Source organism: Schistocerca piceifrons, chromosome 6, assembly GCF_021461385.2.
Source record: "Schistocerca piceifrons isolate TAMUIC-IGC-003096 chromosome 6, iqSchPice1.1, whole genome shotgun sequence".
In the NCBI taxonomy this organism is placed as follows: domain Eukaryota; kingdom Metazoa; phylum Arthropoda; class Insecta; order Orthoptera; family Acrididae; genus Schistocerca; species Schistocerca piceifrons.
In genome coordinates, this window is record NC_060143.1 from 575,901,258 (window position 1) to 575,922,222 (window position 20,965).

The 20,965-nt window shown below is 44.7% G+C and overlaps 1 protein-coding gene and 1 pseudogene across 1 annotated transcript in view; one reads left to right on the forward strand and one right to left on the reverse strand.

Moving 5' to 3' along the window:
• Positions 1–20,965, forward strand: part of LOC124802932 (lipase 3-like) — a 173,318-nt gene that overhangs the window by 78,293 nt on the left and 74,060 nt on the right. Inside the window, exon 6 of the mRNA XM_047264011.1 lies at positions 683–838. Coding sequence (XP_047119967.1) covers positions 683–838 — 156 coding nt within the window. The remainder of the gene's footprint in view (positions 1–682; positions 839–20,965) is intronic.
• LOC124803862 lies at positions 19,790–19,907 on the reverse strand (annotated as a pseudogene).

Genomic DNA, 20,965 nt, shown 5'->3' on the forward strand with positions numbered 1-20,965 from the left:
GAGAGTATTATTGGGCATTAATTGTACTATCATGACAGCTGTTATCCATTAATTATAGTCTAAATAAACAAAACATAGGCTAGCGGAACCACCGGTTTGTTGACATAAAAGAACAACGGCTCGTATTTGGCCACAACCCGCTTTTGCCCACTACTAAGGCTATTTGTTACATTTTTCAATTATTACGTTTAATTCCCTGTTTAAAGGTTGGTGCTCCATGAACGACACATTTTAATTATTTTTTTCACATGAACAGATATGTCTTGCTAATTTGTACACTGTCATCATGTATTTTTGAAGAGAGGAGGGCACCCATTTCGGAAACGAAGTGCTGCATGTAAATTTAAAAAAAAATTATGGTACAGAAGTTGCAGTTATTAAAAGTTTCAACAAACCTTTGTCCTGCACATGAAAATATAAGTCCCATACCCAATATAAGTTATGATTGATCTGCATTTTTTCCTAGGTGTTCATACTGTCCAGAATACCCTATGGTGGGTTGTGTGCACATCACATTTCAATAGAAACACTTCACATCTTCACAAGAAATTTGTGCTCTCAGTCTGGCGTTCTGTCAGGGTAGTGAAGTAGTGTCCAACAGCCATTGTGCCCCCTCCTGCCCTTTCCCACATGTTTTTTTGTTTTGCTGTGGTCACTGTACTGAGGCCTCTGCTGTCCACAGAGGGCGCTGTGGCAGGTGCCAGGTGACATGTTGCCCCGATCTCGCGCCACTGCGGACATTGCATGGCGAATGTGTAGATCTGGATCACCCCTGAGGAATTTCTGCGAGGCAATGTATCAGTTCATAACTAACGCAACTCTGGATTCAGCTGACATGGTGAGTACATCCGGCCACCAGCTCAGGTCAGTTTATAGATACCAGCTAAGGATGATGCTTGTGCAAACTTGCAGTTCTAATGAATAAGATATGTGTTTCTCATTGGTCCCCTGCAAAATTCTGCTGACCTGTTTCGTGATTGGCCAACTGTCTCAGCTGGAGCTACTAGCTAGTGGCAAAAAGTGGTAAAGGTTCCAATTTGTTGCCCTCCTATAAACATGGTCTACTCAAATTAATGTGACCGTAGCGTACGTTCGACGTCAACGTGGAACAACCAATAAGAGACGGCAGATGGCTGCAACAGTAATGAAGGGTATATAAAGTGTGTCCAGTGAACGAGGAAAACAGTTCAGTGTTGTCATAATGTGGAAAATGGAGCGATTTATCTATCGTCCAAAAGGGCAGGATCACTGGCTTTAGGGCCAAGGATCGAAGCATTTCAAAAATGGCCAAGTTTTTAAACTGTTGACAAGCCGCCATGGTTAAAATATACCATGCATGTCAAAGTAATCAAAGTAAGGTATCAAAAACTGGCGTCACGAACCATAGATGACAAAAACCAACTATGGCTGTCTACTTTTGAATAGACATGCAACTGTTGAGCACCTGACCAACAAAATGAACCGAGGGTCTTCCAGCAGTGTCTCCTTAACGACCACTCAGCTGAAGTTGCTGCGTATGGGCCTCCACAGCAGGTGCCTGGATGATGCACCCATGCTGGCTGCTGTTCCTCAGTGACAAAGGCTGGAATCTGCACGCCAATAGCGAAAATCACGTCCACTGACTAGCTACAGATGGCTTTTTGGGAATAACCACGTTTTATGTTCCTTAAGGCAGAAATCAAATACTCTGCAACAACCACTGGAAGACTTCAGGCCAGAGGAGTGAGTGTTATGATATGGGCGATGATTTTGTGGGATTTCCTGGGTAATCTCGTCATTCTGCAAAGCACAATGGATCAGTGCAAGTACGCAGATATCCTTGGGGACCATGTCCACCGCTACATTAATTTTTTTTCCTTCAACATGATGGCATCTGCCAGCAGGACAGTGCAATGTGCAATACAGCTCACAGTGTACATGTGTGGTTTGAAGAGTACCAGGGTGTGTTTCCCATACTCCTCTGGCCACCAAACTCCCTGGATTCAAACCCAATCGAGAATCTGTGGGCCCACCGCAATCGGGCTGTTGGCACCATCGATCCTCAGCCAAGAAACCTAGTGTTGCTCTCCATGGCATAGTGGAGTCGGCTTGGCTCCACATCCGTATTGGTACCTTCTGGAACCTCGCTGACTCTCTTCCCGCATCTTTTTAAGGGGACTGCACTGCAAAATATGCTTATTCAAGCGTTTGACACATGTTATTGGACAATGTGTATGTGTATGGCCATTGTCCCTTCTGTCATTAGACCCACACTGTACTCTGCTGCCTCAGTGAATAGCATTGCTTACTGCTTGAGCTGAGGTAATATCTGGATGCTGGGAAGATCTGTTACAACTCCTCAACAGCCTCATGATGCATTCTGGAGAAATGGTAAGTCAGCCTTCCTGTCTTACATGAGGTACTAGCTAGTGTCTAATCATGTGCAAACTTGGGGCATAGCTACCGAAAATGTGCAAGCTGTTTTCCCTCATTAGACTCTCATCACCTCGTTGTGTACACCAGTATATCTTCTTAGCTTGAGTGGCTAAGCATGGCAAATGTGCTGACCTTTGCCCTCTTAAGGAAGAAGTACAACGCATTATTCCAGATTATCAGTGGTTTTATGCTGCCCTCAGTCTTCCTGATGAGTAGGCCTGCTCGCCATCTCAGCTGAATTATTGGACAATGGCAAAGCATCGTACATGGGCAGATTTGCCTCACCCTGTAGAAAACATGTGACACCACGTTCCAGTCGCTCATAGGCATCACTCTGTAAATTGGTGAGTACATGTGTCTCAGCTGAGATACTAGCTAGTGTCTAACCATGACACATGTGTAGAAGTGAGCAGATAAGTAGAACTTCCCATTGTCTGAACTGAAGCACTACCTGATAATAAGCATGGCCTATGTGCAGCTCTGAGGAACCCATGGGGAAAGCAAGTGTGGCCACATCTTGCTTGATTATGAACTTCATGTTGAGCTGTGCTAATCTGGTGAGTATGCCTGTCTACTGCCCCAGCTGTGGTAACAGCTAGTGTAGAAGCATGGCAGTTAAGGATGAAGCCCAGAGTATTCCTCAGGAAGGCATGAGTGTCAACGCTGCAGTGCCTCTCTGACCTTCTGCTATACTCTGATGACCTGCTACAACTGCTTATCTAAAAACCCAGTTCTTATGCTAGCTAGTGTGGCACATGCACTGACTTAAGGACTCACTGTGTCAGAAATGTGAGGCTATTACTCAGTCCGTTTCTGACCTCTCGCTGGGCCTGCTGTGCTGATAAGTAAACTATGCCACTGTCTCAGTCGAGATAGGAGATAGTAACCAAGAACGGCACATAATCAGTTTGATGGGCTACTAGCATGTATACGATATGCAATTTTCAAGTTTCACATGAGCCTCACGACAGACCCAGCTGACCTCAAGAGTAGACCTGCATATTGTCACAGCTGAAGTAACAGCTAGCGGGTAATGGAGCCGCATGTACTATTGTGCTGAAGATAACTTAAGGGGCCATTTCCAGTTTTCCATCAGCCTCCTCCAAAATTCTACCGACCTATTTTACATGCTTGCTATCATCCCAGCTGAAGCACAAGCTACTGTGGCACAAGTTCATTTTTTGTGTGTGATGTAGATGTGTGAGGCGACGTCTCAGGTGCTCCCTGCCTTCATGGAAGGCTCTGCGGAACAGATGGGAAAACTTCCTGCCACGTCAGTTAAAGGAATAGTGAATAGTTGAAACTGGTGCATGTGCTAACCAGTTCCCTTCTTACGAGTAACAGGTTATGTCCCAGTTTCTCACCAGCCTCATGCTTGAGTCGGTGAATCTTATTAATTTGCCTACTCATTCCCTCAACTGAGAATGGCTAAGTGTGGTGCCTATGCAGGTTTGTGCAGATTTGTGGCTACCTTGAGGTTGATGTCTATGACTAATTACCAGTTTGTCACCACATAGACTTTGCTGACGTGCAACGTACGCCTGTCTGTTGCCTCAGTTGTGGTGACAGCTACAGTTTAAAGGAGTGCTGAAGCATAAGGGACCCTATGGACATCTTGGAGAAGACATGAAAGGATATATTCTAATTCCTCACCACCTTCATGCTAAAATCTGGTGAGTTGATGAGCAGACCCATATACACTCTCAGATATGATATTAGTTAGTAGCCAAGCGTGGTGCTTTTGCAGATTTGGGGGTGTAGATATGTTGGCCATGTTTCAGTTGCCCACCAACTTCACAGTGGATTCTGTCGTAATGAACAGATATGCCTATCTCCTCAGTTGAGGTATTACCTAGTGGCCTACGATTATAATATATATATAAGCCCAGTATCATTCCATGTAGGCTTTCACGGCCGGCGTCTTTACCAGTAAACACTTCCGGGCAAAGTTGCCGTGGTCGATCTGTAGAAATTCTTCTCCCTGACGTTTCGTTCTCAGCTACGGAGAACATCTTCCGAGGTGAGTCGACGACTGGCTGCTAGGAGCTGGGGCTGCCGCTTATATGGAGATCGTAGAGGGCGCCACCACACGTCACGTGGCGTCGATGTGTGGCTATCTCTGGCTATCGTCTGTTCTCTCGATTGCAGGCAATCGATTGTCACGTAATTGATGCAACGTCAACCGCCATATATTGTTCAATTTTAATCCTTCTTCTTTACGATTAAAATTGTATTGATGTTTGTGGATTTCAATTGCCTCTCTATACATACGTGTATAATAGTGCGACGTCCTCGCTAGCACGCTTGTCTCACCAAATTTTATTTCGTGATCTCCATCCTTAAAAACATGTTCCGCTACTGCCGATTTGTCGATATGTCCCAAGCGACAGTTTCTTTTGTGCTCCGTCAACCGTGTATTGATGCTTCTTTTTGTAGTTCCTATGTAAACCCTGCCACAACTACACGGAATTTTATATACCCCTGGGGTGGCTAGGGGGTGACGAGCATATTTTGTTGATCTTAGGCATTCACTAATTTTCTTAGTAAGTCTGAAAATAGTCTCCACCTGAAACTTGGCTAGTACTTTTCCAATGCGATCAGTAATGTTATGGATGAACGGAAGAAATACTTTTCCAGCTGATGGTTGTTGCTGTCTCCTATTTTTAGGCATTTTTCTACTTGGGTGAAGTGCTCGGTTAATCTCGTTTTTCGTATAACCATTTTTCGCAAAAGCCATTCGTAAATGACTTAGTTCTTCTTGTAAGTAGCCTGGTTCACAAATATTATTGGCCCTATCCACTAGTGTTTTTATGACCCCTCTCTTTTGCCTAGGGTGGTGGTTTGAGTTCTTATGGAGGTAGCGATCAGTATGCGTACCTTTCCTGTAGACCTTATTGCCTAAGGTCCCATCCGCCAGTTTGATTACTGATACATCCAAAAAGTTAAGTTGTCCGTTCTTCTCTTTTTCCATAGTGAATTTGCTCTTTGTGTTGATGCTATTTAAGTGCACCAGGAAATCATTCAAGTCTTCTTCCTCATGATTCCATATTACAAAGGTATCATCCACATACCGATACCACTTCGAGAGGCTTTTTTTGGCCGACTGCAATGCTTGATGTTCAAAATATTCCATGAATAAATTCGCAGTTGCGGGGCTTAGGGGGCTTCCCATGGCTACCCCGTCAATCTGTTCATAAAATTCACCATTGTACTGAAAATAGGTCGAGGATAGACAGTGTTGGAACAAGGCCACTATATCAGTAGGGAACATATCGGCTATATGAGAGAGAGCTTCATCAACTGGAACCATAGTGAACAAAGACACTATATCAAAGCTGACAAAGATGTCATTAGGACCGACAGTAATTTCCCTCAATTTCTCAATGAAGTGTAGAGAGTTTCTAATATGACTCTCAGTTTTGCCTATGTGAGGTTGTAACAAAGAGGCAAGGTGTCTGGCTAGTTCTTGGGTAGGAGCTCCAATTGCGCTGACTATTGGTCTCAAAGGAACATCAGGCTTATGTATCTTTGGTAATCCATATAATCTCGGAGGATAAGACTCCGTTTTACAAAGATACTTTTTAACTTCTGTAGGAATGGAAACGTCCAGGATACTACGTAAAGCTAAGCCACCCAGCAGCAATCTGTCTCAAGGAGAAAGGAAGGCATTGCGGGAGATCAAGGCAGACAAGAATGTTATTATAGTTGCCGCTGACAAGGGAAATGTTACTGTTTTAATGAATACTGAGGATTATCACAAGGAGATCAGTGATCCCCTGGAACCCAGCACATACAAGAAGTTGAAAAAGGATCCCACAACGAATGTGCTGAATGCCACCAATCGTCTGATAAAACAGTCTTCCATTCCTGCACAAGTGTTTTACAGTGTGTTTTTCCAGTGCGTGCTCCGTGTTGTGTCTTTTGGGAAGTGTAGCGAACAGCCATCATACTGTCGCTGGGTGTGCTTTTTATCACTTGCGAACAGAAACCAGACTGTCGCCATGTTTTTTAATTGTGTGTCTACTATGTTACTTGTCGGATTCCTGTGTATTTTATCAACATTGCCGTCCCCTTTTGCTTTCTGTTTTAACTTTCCGCATTTTTACGCCATTTTCCACTTTAAATCACCATTTTATCGCCTGTTTTTTCTTGTTTCTTTCTTCTTCATTTTTTTAAAAAAAAGTCTGTAGGCTGTAGAGCAGCGTAGTAAGCTGCTACCAGCCCGCCCCCTTCTGGGGGAATTGAAAATCAATAAAGAAAAAAAAAAACTCCTAGCAGCCAGTCGTCGACTCACCTCGGAAGATGTTCTCCGTAGTTGAGAACGAAACGTCAGGGAGAAGAATTTCTACAGATCGACCACGGCAACTTAGCCCGGAAGTGTTTACTGATAAAGCCTAGGATCCTTCTCACGAAGGTATGACAACTTATATTCCAGTTTCTCACTAAGCTCATGCCACACTCAAAGGACCTATTAGCAGTTGGACTTACCATTTCAGCAGAGACAGTGGTACTGACCAAGCATGGGCAATGTGAGGACCAGGAACGAGGTAATGAAGATTTACAGGACATGTTCAAGTCCTTCATGGATAACAAGTGAGCAGTGAGCCATGCGTGGCTCTTATTTAACATCCTGTTTCTGCCATACTGCCACCTAGTTATGTTAGTTTCAGTTACTTGTGTCACTGAGTTGCTGCATTGCCTGCCCGCGAGCGGCAGCAGCAGCGCTTATCGATATAAGGTCTGCCGTATTATCTTTGCTGGACTGATATTACCTCCCGGTCGTCGTGTGTCAACGAGTCAATTGGAAGGTGCCAGCAGTCAGTTCGGACCCGGCAGTGTTGGCACACGGAACAAGTTGAGTCGGGGCGCGGCAGCAGTGAGGTCAGGACCGCCATGAGTCGCCCCACGGTTGCCGACACACATGACTGGAGTGGCGACGACTTTGGTTGGTCGTCGGACGGTCGTCTTGCCGGTGGACGTGTATTTTACTGGCGATCGCTTATAGGTTGGCTGTGTGTGCTGACTCTTGATTCGTCCCTGTTATTGTACAATTACTGCCGTTAGCATTGTCTGGTTCTTCGTGCAAGTGTTCGTGAAACTGTGTGTAGTTTGTGTGGTTTTGATTGACAAGCTTTTTAAATGTTGTCGGCGTACTGGCTCTGAGGAGTCGGTCGGTTGGCGTGGGGCAGTGAGGAGTTCTCGGCGGGGCGTGGTTTGGCCGGGGCCAGCTGGCGGCCTCTACGCGATGTCTGAGTGTGTGGCTCTGTTCCCATTGCTACGAGGTCCGTGGTTCACCGATCCTGACACGAAAGTTGAGTTTGATTTAATCTACAAACAAGTTGAGACTGTTCACATTGTGTCGTTTGGAGTTCGTTGTCGGCTGTTGGGATATTATCGCGAGCGACAACGTAGTTTTCAAGTTGGAAAATTCTAGCCATCGTCCGCTGAAGTTTCACTGTATTTGGTGATAATTGAAGTGTATTAGCGGAATCTTCTGCCCTGTGGCAGTTTACGTTCCGGTTACCTGCCCTGGGCGTTGACGTAAATTTCAGACAGTGTAGTTTCCTCATCGTGTTGTTGGTGTCCAGCACGGTGTGTAGTTTCACAGCTCCGTGTATGGTTTGTTGTGGGCTCCGATATTTTCTTCGTTGTTCCGTTGAACTCCCTGTTGTGCCCTGGTCGGGTGAGGTGGAAGTTATCTTGTCGGTGGGTCTGCTGACAGACCGACCGACTGTCAGCAGACCCACGGACAAGTCGTATTGTGAACGGTTGGCCCGACTGCCTGTCTCACCTAACCGAGAGTTAGTGTTTGAATTACAGGCCGACTCTCGAACATCTGGACGCCCTTGTGTGTACTACGTTTTTTTTCTAATTTGTTGTTGTTGTTGGTACTTGTACGGCTTCTAGCCGGTTTTGTGTTTTAAATTAGGGTTGTTTTACTCTGGAGGCCTTCAGCCTAATTTAAACTACTGTTTCACGTAAGCCCTTTGGCATTTTAAAATTATTTTGGAATTTTTAAGTCTTCGGCCTTCAGCTTTGAATTTAACTAGTTTACTTCAACCTATTGAAATTTTAAGTATTTGGCCTTCAGCAGGTTTGAGTTTCAGTTGTTTGTTCTTAAGGCCTTCAGCCTAAATTAAAGAACTGATTCCCATAAGGTCTTTGGTATTTAAAAAAATTGATGTTTTGGTCTTTTAAGTGTTTGGCCTCCAGACGATTTGAATGTAACTTATTTACTTGAACCTAACTAAAGAACTGTTTTAAGATAAGGGTTGCCTTTTAAATTTCTGATTATGCTTTCGTTGTAAGTTATTGGCCTTCAGTCATTTTTAAATTAAACTGGCTTTCAGCCGGTAATTGAGTCCCAAGGATTAAAGCTGTGTGTTTAAAAAAATTTTTTGGGCTCTTGTAATGATCGATTAAATAATAAATTTGTTTGTTTGGGTGTAACTGAGAGCCCCTCATTTTGGCCCCTTGCCACAATTTATTCTATCTGCCCTGTCCTGGGGTTTAGCAGGGCGCTTCAAGTACGACTATTAACCATCTCAGGAAAGATTATATGTGTTGCACAAGAGCAGACTTTAGTGCTTTCTGTTATATACACTCCTGGAAATTGAAATAAGAACACCGTGAATTCATTGTCCCAGGAAGGGGAAACTTTATTGACACATTCCTGGGGTCAGATACATCACATGATCACACTGACAGAACCACAGGCACATAGACACAGGCAACAGAGCATGCACAATGTCGGCACTAGTACAGTGTATATCCACCTTTCGCAGCAATGCAGACTGCTATTCTCCCATGGAGACGATCGTAGAGATGCTGGATGTAGTCCTTTGGAACGGCTTGCCATGCCATTTCCACCTGGCGCCTCAGTTGGACCAGCGTTCGTGCTGGACGTGCAGACCGCGTGAGACGACGCTTCATCCAGTCCCAAACATGCTCAATGGGGGACAGATCCGGAGATCTTGCTGGCCAAGGTAGTTGACTTACACCTTCTAGAGCACGTTGGGTGGCACGGGATACATGCGGACGTGCATTGTCCTGTTGGAACAGCAAGTTCCCTTGCCGGTCTAGGAATGGTAGAACGATGGGTTCGATGACGGTTTGGATGTACCGTGCACTATTCAGTGTCCCCTCGACGATCACCAGTGGTGTACGGCCAGTGTAGGAGATCGCTCCCCACACCATGATGCCGGGTGTTGGCCCTGTGTGCCTCGGTCGTATGCAGTCCTGATTGTGGCGCTCACCTGCACGGCGCCAAACACGCATACGACCATCATTGGCACCAAGGCAGAAGCGACTCTCATCGCTGAAGACGACACGTCTCCATTCGTCCCTCCATTTACGCCTGTCGCGACACCACTGGAGGCGGGCTGCACGATGTTGGGGCGTGAGCGGAAGACGGCCTAACGGTGTGCGGGACCGTAGCCCAGCTTCATGGAGACGGTTGCGAATGGTCCTCGCCGATACCCCAGGAGCAACAGTGTCCCTAATTTGCTGGGAAGTGGCGGTGCGGTCCCCTACGGCACTGCGTAGGATCCTACGGTCTTGGCGTGCATCCGTGCGTCGCTGCGGTCCGGTCCCAGGTCGACGGGCACGTGCATCTTCCGCCGACCACTGGCGACAACATCGATGTACTGTGGAGACCTCACGCCCCACGTGTTGAGCAATTCGGCGGTACGTCCACCCGGCCTCCCGCATGCCCACTATACGCCCTCGCTCAAAGTCCGTCAACTGCACATACGGTTCACGTCCACGCTGTCGCGGCATGCTACCAGTGTTAAAGACTGCGATGGAGCTCCGTATGCCACGGCAAACTGGCTGACACTGACGGCGGCGGTGCACAAATGCTGTGCAGCTAGCGCCATTCGACGGCCAACACCGCGGTTCCTGGTGTGTCCGCTGTGCTGTGCGTGTGATCATTGCTTGTACAGCCCTCTCGCAGTGTCCGGAGCAAGTGTGGTGGGTCTGACACACCGGTGTCAATGTGTTCTGTTTTCGATTTCCAGGAGTGTATATTCTGCGCCATTTTCCAGTTCCTCCCTTTCTTCATATAGAACTCTACCAATATTGTGGGGTATAAGCCTGTGTACTGTCTCAGCTGACATAAAGATAATGGCCAAGCTTGGTGAATAGGCAAATCTAGGGTCCTCCTGAGCAAGAATTGAGGGGGTATGTGCCAGTTGCTCATCAGCGTCATGCAGCACTCAACTAGTAAGGGGGCAGAGCTGGTTCTAAGACAGAATGCGTTGTTACCAGATCTCACACAAGGTCAATATCGAGGTCACCTACCCTCTTTCCTACCTTCTCCCCTACTACTCTATGCCAAAGGGGTGAGATAAAAATGGTTGGAAACTTTGAAATGTGTCATCCTGTTCATTAGGAAAGCTAGAACAGACTTCATGGTTGCCAGATTTACCCAAGAAGACGGAGCTAAGTTATTACTGTTATTAATGACATGTTACTTTCAGCCACACATTTGTTATAGCTATAATTTATCGCTCAATTATTATATGTGATGACCTGCTTTGCTCCCTCTATGATTTAAGAACCAAAATTGCTGGGAAAGCTGGAACAGCATCCATGGTTGCCAGATTCATCCAATACTAACTTTTAAAACTGGCAGATAATAAAAAAAATGCTGGATACAGTTGTCCACAATTACGATTGTCAGATATGAAACAGGCACCTTAGTACAAAAAATTTTCCAACCCTTATGATATGGAAAAGTGTGATTTGAGCCTGCCTCTCTGACATAATAGCATATGTATGCTAAGTAAAGTGGATCGGAATTCAAACATAGTGGGAAAATACAAGGTATCCTACATGTAGTAAGGGAGAAGGCCAAATTCAAACAGCTCAGTTAGGAATACTTGTTCCAAATTTAAAGTGGTAGGAGTTTTAGCAACATTTCTGACATTCGTATACCATTATCAGGTTAAAAAAGCGCACAGGGTATCTTAGGTGTCTTGCTAAGTATAAAATACAAGACTTAGTACAATTTATGACTCACTGTCAAACACAGCTGCACAAAGTAAGTCTAATACTATGGCATTATAGTGGACTTTTAAAAATAGTAGGAAGTTAAAAGTGATATTTTCTCTTTGTGTTGCTTTGCCATTGATGGAGAGGGCGAGGGGGCGGGGGAGGGGGGGGGGGGGCAGATGCTATCCCAGACCTAATGTTGCTAAGTCTTGCTAGGAACACAATCCTGGATATCATGGATGTGGATACACCTTTGGACATTAGCCCAGACCTAATACGGGTGGATACACTTTTGAACAATATTCCACACCTACTCCATATGCTAGATATGCTACAGTGACAAACAAATACGTACACAAAATATCACAACTGGACTATGCGTTGACAATTGGACAAAAGCGGTTCCTCGAACATTGTTTTCGTCTTCGAGTTTTTGAGTACAAACGAAGCTTTGGCCACTTCAGTTGACTAGTACTCTGTGTTATTAACCCACGAGAAAGTAAGAATTCGTGTTGGCCCTGCTAGATGGTCATGCACTGGAAATAAAACTGTATTTAAGGTAGTTAAAGTCAGCACAGTCATCTATGATATGTTAACTATTATTGTAATACATCCCACCTCCACCTCATTCCATGTCACACAGTTGGCAGTTACGGATTGGATTAATAAAACAAATATTCCTGTAGGAAATCCTTATTAATTTTTTGCATTTGCGTTGCACGTAGATAACAGTTCATTCTCTGTTTGTTTCGTGTGATTTTGATAGTACCCAGCTTATCTTTTAACTTAAATTTAAATATTCATGAAAACAATTTATTTCTTTATCTAGCCAGTGATCTGACACATACAGAAAAGTTATATGTTCTCAAATTCTAACACATATCTAAATTTTTCCTGGAAAATATCTGTTTTATGGTTTTAACTATTTCCTTGGTACCTTCTTGCAACTTTCTTAGCTGGAAGCAGTCAGTAATTTTAATGTTGCTACTTATTTCCTGCATTACGCTATTGCTAAAACTTTCCAAATATATTTGGTTGTGCACTGGCGACTTTTCACTCGGCATTCTTGTGGAATTTCCGTAAGAAGCTTTGGGTTTAGAACTGTTGAAATAAATTACCATTAAATGATTTTATTCCATGCATTTTAATCCCCACAAATGGGGGACGACATCTAGTCCATCACATTTATGTACAATGTAGCCATCCTTTTTAAGTAGATCCATACAAGAACAGATGTATGTATACAGGATGGTCCATCTGAAGTTTCGGAAGAGATTACCTCCAAAACTAAACATCGGGTAAAAATAGTGGGTAAGACAAGGTCGTAAGCTCAAAAGTGGGGTATCAAATGATAGTACACGTGACCTCCAGCCCCCGCCCCATTGGGCTACATTTAAATCTTAAATTGAAACACTCATTTTTTATTGCAGATTCGGATTCTCCATAAAAAGTGATTAAGTTTTGTCTGAAACATTCCTTTAAATCATTGACAGATGGGGCTGAAATCGAAAAAATAGTAATACTGGGGAAGAACTCTGATTTATTTAGAATTATTCAAGAAAGACGCATCACATCGATAAAAAATGTGCACCAATTCTCTCGTTACGCCAAATTAAGCTATTTTTGTACAAAATGTACTGTGTCCTACTTTTAGCGTTACCCAGGAACAACGACGTGGACGTATTAGAATGATGTTCCCATGGGGTGCTTCATCGGTGTGAGTCCCCTTGCCTCTAACAATTTGGAGTGCTTAATTAATGAAATTACCCACGAAGAAATTGTTCAAAATTATCCCCATTTGCTTCAATGCATGAAGTCAATCGTCTGCGAAAGTTGTCCACAGTTTTGAGCAGCGCATCCCGTGGTATGGCTGCACACGCTCTTCGAATGCGTTGCTCCATACCGTTTCGGGCTGCGGGCCGTCTTTCATAAACAATACTTTTTAAATAACCGCACAAGAAAAAATCAGGAGATGTGAGGTCTGGTGAACGTGGAGGCCACTGAATTGGTCCGCCGTGTCCTATCCACCGACCGCATTTTTAGCATAATGGGGCGCTGCTCCGTCCTATTGGAACCACAATCGTTGCCTAGTTTCTAAATCAACATCTCCCATTAGCTCCAACAAATCATCGCGGAGAAGTTTTAAATAAGATTCCACAGTTATATTTCGGTCAAAAAAATACGGTCCTATCAAGTAACCGTTTAAAATTCCACACCAGACCGTTAACAGCCATTTGTGTTGATTGTCAACGGGTCTGTGCCAGTGTGGATTGACAGGGGACCAATAATGACAATCATGACGATTTAATTCGCCATTGTTTTTGGATGTGGCTTCGTCAGTGAACATAACGTATCTAAAAAAATCATTGTCACCTATTATCATTTCCAAGGCCCATTGGCAGAAATGCACGCGTATTTGCATATCTTTCGGCGTTAATGTCTGTGTCAGTGTGATATTTATGTGACTTCAAAATCCTCAAAACAGTTGACTTCGGTATTCCAGTTTGACTCTGAATCGCATGACTACTAATTTCGGGATCCTGTTGAACAGGCGAGAACAGTAAGGGTACGAGCGTCATTTTCGTTGTATTCGCAATCACGAGGTGGGCGGTGCATGTATCCATTTCGGGCTCGTTGAGTGCAATTTCGAATAATATTTTCGCTTGGATGTCGTCTGTTTGGGAAACGGTCCGCATACAATTGCGCAGCCGCAGCGTAATTGTTATGCCATTCACCTAAAATTAACATCCTATCAACAATCTCTGTAGGAGGATAGTGAGCCATGTTTCGCTAAAGAATAATTTACTTTCGTCAGTTGATGTTTACAGTTCACAATCTGAAAAGTGACGTGTGATCGCATTGCACCGACCTTTATACTGAGCCATAGTTCGCAGTTTGGCCATGGTAGCGCCACAGTTGGCTGAGTAATGCAATTGCGAAGAGTTCCCTAACTAGTTTATAATACCATTCCGCTTCCCTCCATCAAAAACTGTGACGGGTAGGATACATTTTGTAAAAAAAAGTGGTGCACATTTTATATCGATTTGATGCGTCCTTCTCGGATCATAATAAATAAATCGGAGTTCTTCCCCAATTTTCATTTTTCTCGATTTCAGCACCATCTGTCAATGGTTTAAAAAAATGCTTCAGACAAATCTCGATTACTTTTGTATTGAGAATCCGAATCTGCAGTAAAAAATGGGTGTTTCTATTTAAGATATAGAAGTTGTCCCCGCCCCACCCAAGAGCTGGAGGTCACGTGTAGTATCATTTGATGTCCCCCTATGAGCTGATCAACTTGTCTTACCCACTATTTTTACCCGATGTATAGTTTTCGAGATAATCTCATCCGAAACTTCAGATGGACCACCCTGTAGATATATGTAAAAAAACTGTAGGCATCTGTGGGTTTATTGATTCATGTAAATACTCCAAAGTATAAACACTTTCTACTGGCATTTGCAGTAGATTATTTACAGTAAATTCTCATTTCTTGTATTCGTTACCTCTATCTAGATTTTTCCATATACTATATTCAAAGTAATATGTAACCCTTGTTTGCAATTTTTTTTTCAGTAACAGCTCATGTTTCTTTTATGTAGGATCTGGCTTAGCCATATGCACCAGTTTCCGTTTTTCCGCACATAGCACGTTAACTGCTCTTAAAGGTGTAATTTCTTCTGTGTGAAACATCCCTTCTCTTTGTTAAGACCTGTCTAAAAACATAGTGCTGCCTCAGATGCCAGATGGCAGGGTACAGTCACGAGTATGCTGTCCTCCACAGTCAGAGCTTCCAGTTCATCTTCACATCCAACGTCCTGCCTCCCCCCACATTGTCGTTCGCATCCTCCCTACACGACAATGGTGTGGCAATTTGGGGGGGGGGGGGAGGGGGGGAGAGGAATGTACTGGCATAAGCTGTCGCCAGCACACCGGTCAGCAAAGATGTAGGGCGAAGATCGACAGTAGGTGCCGGATCAAGTGCGCCCTTCGTGACAGAGGCCAGACACACACTGACAAGCAACGCACCTCCAACGCCCTCTTGGCAGCGCGTATTTAGGCCGCCGCCGCTGACCGGGGGCTTCACTGACTCACTCCTCCAGTTTGACGTCCCGTCATCCACTCGCTGAGCTGGCTCAGTTCACGTCACAGGCTATGACATTACAAGGCGACCAAATTGGTGGTTATAGCGTTTGTAAGAGCAATATTATCGATATCATCTGCTAGAGGACTATCACTCATGAGCTTGTACCACAACGCATGGACTCTATTCCAGTTAAGCAAATGTTCATTTAAATAAAGAACCGTATTAATCCATGTCTGCATTTGTGTTGTAGGAACAGTATACTGGCCACTCACAACAACATCCTCTCCCTTGCATCCTCGCGGTACAAGATTCTACAGTAGTAATGACGATACTACACATTGCTTGTGGGGACCAATCCCTATTCAGTAATATCTACACTCCTGGAAATTGAAATAAGAACACCGTGAATTCATTGTCCCAGGAAGGGGAAACTTTATTGACACATTCCTGGGGTCAGATACATCACATGATCACACTGACAGAACCACAGGCACATAGACACAGGCAACAGAGCATGCACAATGTCGGCACTAGTACAGTGTATATCCACCTTTCGCAGCAATGCAGGCTGCTATTCTCCCATGGAGACGATCGTAGAGATGCTGGATGTAGTCCTGTGGAACGGCTTGCCATGCCATTTCCACCTGGCGCCTCAGTTGGACCAGCGTTCGTGCTGGACGTGCAGACCGCGTGAGACGACGCTTCATCCAGTCCCAAACATGCTCAATGGGGGACAGATCCAGAGATCTTGCTGGCCAGGGTAGTTGACTTACACCTTCTAGAACACGTTGGGTGGCACGGGATACATGCAGACGTGCATTGTCCTGTTGGAACAGCAAGTTCCCTTGCCGATCTAGGAATGGTAGAACGATGGGTTCGATGACGGTTTGGATGTACCGTGCACTATTCAGTGTCCCCTCGACGATCACCAGTGGTGTACGGCCAGTGTAGGAGATCGCTCCCCACACCATGATGCCGGGTGTTGGCCCTGTGTGCCTCGGTCGTATGCAGTCCTGATTGTGCCGCTCACCTGCACGGCGCCAAACACGCATACGACCATCATTGGCACCAAGGCAGAAGCGACTCTCATCGCTGAAGACGACACGTCTCCATTCGTCCCTCCATTCACGCCTGTCGCGACACCACTGGAGGCGGGCTGCACGATGTTGGGGCGTGAGCGGAAGACGGCCTAACGGTGTGCGGGACCGTAGCCCAGCTTCATGGAGACGGTTGCGAATGGTCCTCGCCGATACCCCAGGAGCAACAGTGTCCCTAATTTGCTGGGAAGTGGCGGTGCGGTCCCCTACGGCACTGCGTAGGATCCTACGGTCTTGGCGTGCATCCGTGCGTCGCTGCGGTCCGGTCCCAGGTCGACAGGCACGTGCACCTTCCGCCGACCACTGGCGACAACATCAATGTACTGTGGAGACCTCACGCCCCACGTGTTTAGCAATTCGGCGGTACGTCCACCCGGCCTCCCGCATGCCCACTATACGCCCTCGCTCAAAGTCCGTCAACTGCACATACGGTTCACGTCCACGCTGTCGCGGCATGCTACCAGTGTTAAAGACTGCGATGGAGCTCCGTATGCCACGGCAAACTGGCTGACACTGACGGCGGCGGTGCACAAATGCTGCGCAGCTAGCGCCATTCGACGGCCAACACCGCGGTTCCTGGTGTGTCCGCTGTGCCGTGCGTGTGATCATTGCTTGTACAGCCCTCTCGCAGTGTCCGGAGCAAGTATGGTGGGGCTGACACACCGGTGTCAATGTGTTCTTTTTTCCATTTCCAGGAGTGTATATTTGATGTTACTGTGAAGAACAGTGGCCTAGATGAGAAAAAATTGTTTCTCCAGTTTTAATATAACACTTTTGTAAAATACTTATGTCATCTTTATTGGTGTCTGTAGTAACGATCTACATATAGTTTACAGGAAAATAATTAAAAATTTAGGTAGAGAGAACATAGATAATGTTTTCTCAGACGTGGTTTACGTGCACACCAATCAGTTTCAGGTATTCTTATTGCCCAGTAGACAAGTATCAGAATACAAGGGCTATCTGGAAAGTAAAGTCCGATCGGTCGCGAAATGTAAACTACTGTGAAAATCAAAAATGTTTTATTTGCAGCAGTTAGCTACAACATCCAATCACTTCTCTACATAGTCTCCTCTCCTACATTGACATTTGTCGTAGTGTTGTACCAACTTTCCAGTACCGTCGTCACAGAACGTGACTTCTTGTGCTCTCTGACATTTCTCTACGCTATGCCACAACGTTGTCTTCATAGCCAGCAGCTCATGTGCGCAGAGGTAAAACTCAGAGGGAGTCAATTACGGGCTTTGTTGTCGGCGATCGACACTTCCCATCGAAAGCACTGCAGGAGCACATTCATTGTCCCAGCAGAGAGCGACTGAGAATAGTCATAAAGGAGGAAATGCGTGGGTAATGTTATGTGGGCTGCTGCATAACATCAGGCGGAAGATCTCACCAGGCCTTCATACCTCGTGAGAGGCACTATTCATCTAGGCATCTTCACGTGCTCACTGTGCGTTCAGAACTGAAAAGAGCGACGTGACGCGATCGACAGGCATACTAGAGACACTGAGCAACACTTTTGTGCAAAGAGTCATCGAATTTTCGCTGTCGTTTCCGTTCGGTGCCCGATTGGACCTTTCTTTCCGAGCAGCCATGGTACTATACAGCAACTGTTCTGTAAGCTGTCTGATAATTTATACCACAAAGAAGCGATTGACACACAGTACAATGGAGCACATTGTAAATACTGTTCGTCGACATCTGATACACAAAACGGTGTTGCGGAGGGTCAAACACATCACGCTTTCCACATTTGTAAATCGTAGCTTCCAGTATGCTAATAGCAGGTTCTTTAGCCAAAGATGATATAAAAGTTCCTCATAGATGTTTATGACGGCACTTTATAAAGTGGGTAAAATGGTTATCGACTTTTTTGTTTCCTCCTGGCCTTGCGATTCGACCTATAAATTTGTAGTATGCGTTTACTCCACAACATCAGGTCCTCCATGTTAAACAGTCTATTCCAGCTGTCTTAATATTGTTTAGAATAACGTTACTTTTTTCTTGGAATTCTTCTTGTACAGAGAAATCGTAGTTTGGGGTTAGATGTACAAACATCTCACTTTTGTTAAAAAGCTCAGCAAAATCTTGCGTTATGTCCACATCTGTAAAGGTTTTGTCGTCTGCACTAAGCTCTTGCAATATTCCAGTCAGTTGGTCTATTAGAAAACCTCTTTTATCGTCGGCCAATTTCGCCTTATACGGCGTAGCCACAGGGTTTTTATATTTCCTGGAAATGGTTTATAATTCTTGCTCGCCAATTTTTTCCAGTATTCCTGTTGCTGCCACATGGCCAATCGTGTGAAGGAGAAATGGTAGCTTCGCCATAACATCATGTCACTCAGAGACTAACTTGGAGATTTTGTCGCATAGATGATTGTTAATTGCATGGCAGACTTCCTTATTTACCATTATAGACTGCCCATTATCGAACCATTCTTGACAGCCCACTTGATTACAGATTTTAATCACCACGATGTTGTCACAAGACAGCTATGCAATAGATGTATGCACATTTGAATTCTGCTTCTTAAGGATCATACCATTATCAATGTAATTTGCGCTACCAATATCAGGAAAAAATGTAAATGTCCAGATGCAGCTAAATGTCGTTCAGATACTCCAAGAGAGGGGTCCAGGTTCATTACAAAATAAAAATGTAAATGCCGTGTGGCTAGGTCCTCCCGTCGGTTAGACCGTTCGCTGGGTGCAAGTCTTTCGATTTGACGCCACTTCGGGGACTTGCGCGTCGATGGGGATGAAATGATTGATGATTAGGACAACGCAACACCCAGTCCCTGAGCGGAGAAAATCTCCGACCCACCCGGGAATTGAACAGCTGAGTGATGTTTCGTAACTTGGAGTGAGGCATGTTAAGATTTCCCACTAAAGCAAAATACTGGTCAGTTGTGATTATAAAGTCGTCTTATATGCTCTAAAGGTCCGAGATGTTAGAAGTACTAGTCACGTGATCACGACGACATTTATGGCTAAAGCACTCCGTCTTCAGGCCGCGAGTGGCCTACCGGGACCATCCGACCGCCGTGCCATCCTCGGTGGAGTATGCGGATAGGAGGGGTGTGGGGTCAGGACACCACTCTCCCAGTCGTTAAGATGGTATTCTTGGCCGAAACCGCTACTAATCGATCGAGTAGCTCCTCAATTGGCATCACGAGGCTGAGTCCACCCCGAAAAATGGCAACAGCGCATGGCGGCCTTTATGGTCACCCATCCAAGTGCCGATCACGCCCGACAGCGCTTAACTTCGGTGATCTCACGGGAACCGATGTATCCACTGCGGCAAGGCCGTTGCCACATTTATGGCTATACCTCCTAAATTTCGAATGCTGTGATATGCTGTCTCATAGTTCCACATAGTTAAAACGTCGCTGCATAGTGAATGTACAAATAAAATTTATGGAAAGAAATAAGTTCTTTTTTTTTTTAATACACATATGATTATAGATGTCTCAGAGAAATGAAAAACAAACTTGATCTTTGTACCAAAGTATAAATTTTCCACACCATTTTGTCAAAAAGCTCGTCTTAGTTCTGCTAAAAACGAATGTCCTCAGTGCTAGGATAGCTTGTGAGATTAAATCTGGTTGCTACCGTATTATGAATTTTACTTCAGTTGCTCTGTACAACTGGCTGAGTTGCATCTACTGTTCTCTTTCAGGTGACATCTCAAACTGTAAGGAGGCCAAGATTAATACTTTGATAAATATAAGCCCCTAAATTTCCTCTGTATGTAGGTGTTTTGACGTGTAGATTAACAGTATGCACATTTATTTTCCTTCTTTTGAAACACAGGTATTTTTATAGATCTCTTATCTCATCGAAAAATGAAAGTTATCTGAATAACATGCAAAAAAAAAGTAAGGTTTCAGTTATAAAGCACGGCGGTAGCGCTACTGTTGTAACATTTTTGTTGTACAGCAGTAAAAAAAAAATACACATGTATAGTATCCTGCCACTACTGGGTTACTGGATGACAGTATGCATACAATGTCGAGTGTAGTGTATGCAGTCCCTTCTAAGTGTTCTAGTAATAAATCATTGTAGTACTGTGACATATAGCTGTCCACATTATTCTACACGATACTTTGGACATGGGAGACACAGAAGGTAAATAGATATTATGGATTTTCTGCATAGTTCATGGTGCATTAGAGACACACCGTCACAGATTTACAGTCGAGTTAGCAGAAATGTTGTATAAACAACACGTTTGCCAAAAGTGGTTCTAGGCGCTTCAGTCTAGAACCGCGCGATCGCTACGGTCGCAGGTTCGAATCCTGCCTTGTGCATGGGTGTGTGTGATGTCCTTAGGGTAGTTAGGTTTAAGTAGTTCTAAGTTCTAGGGGACTGA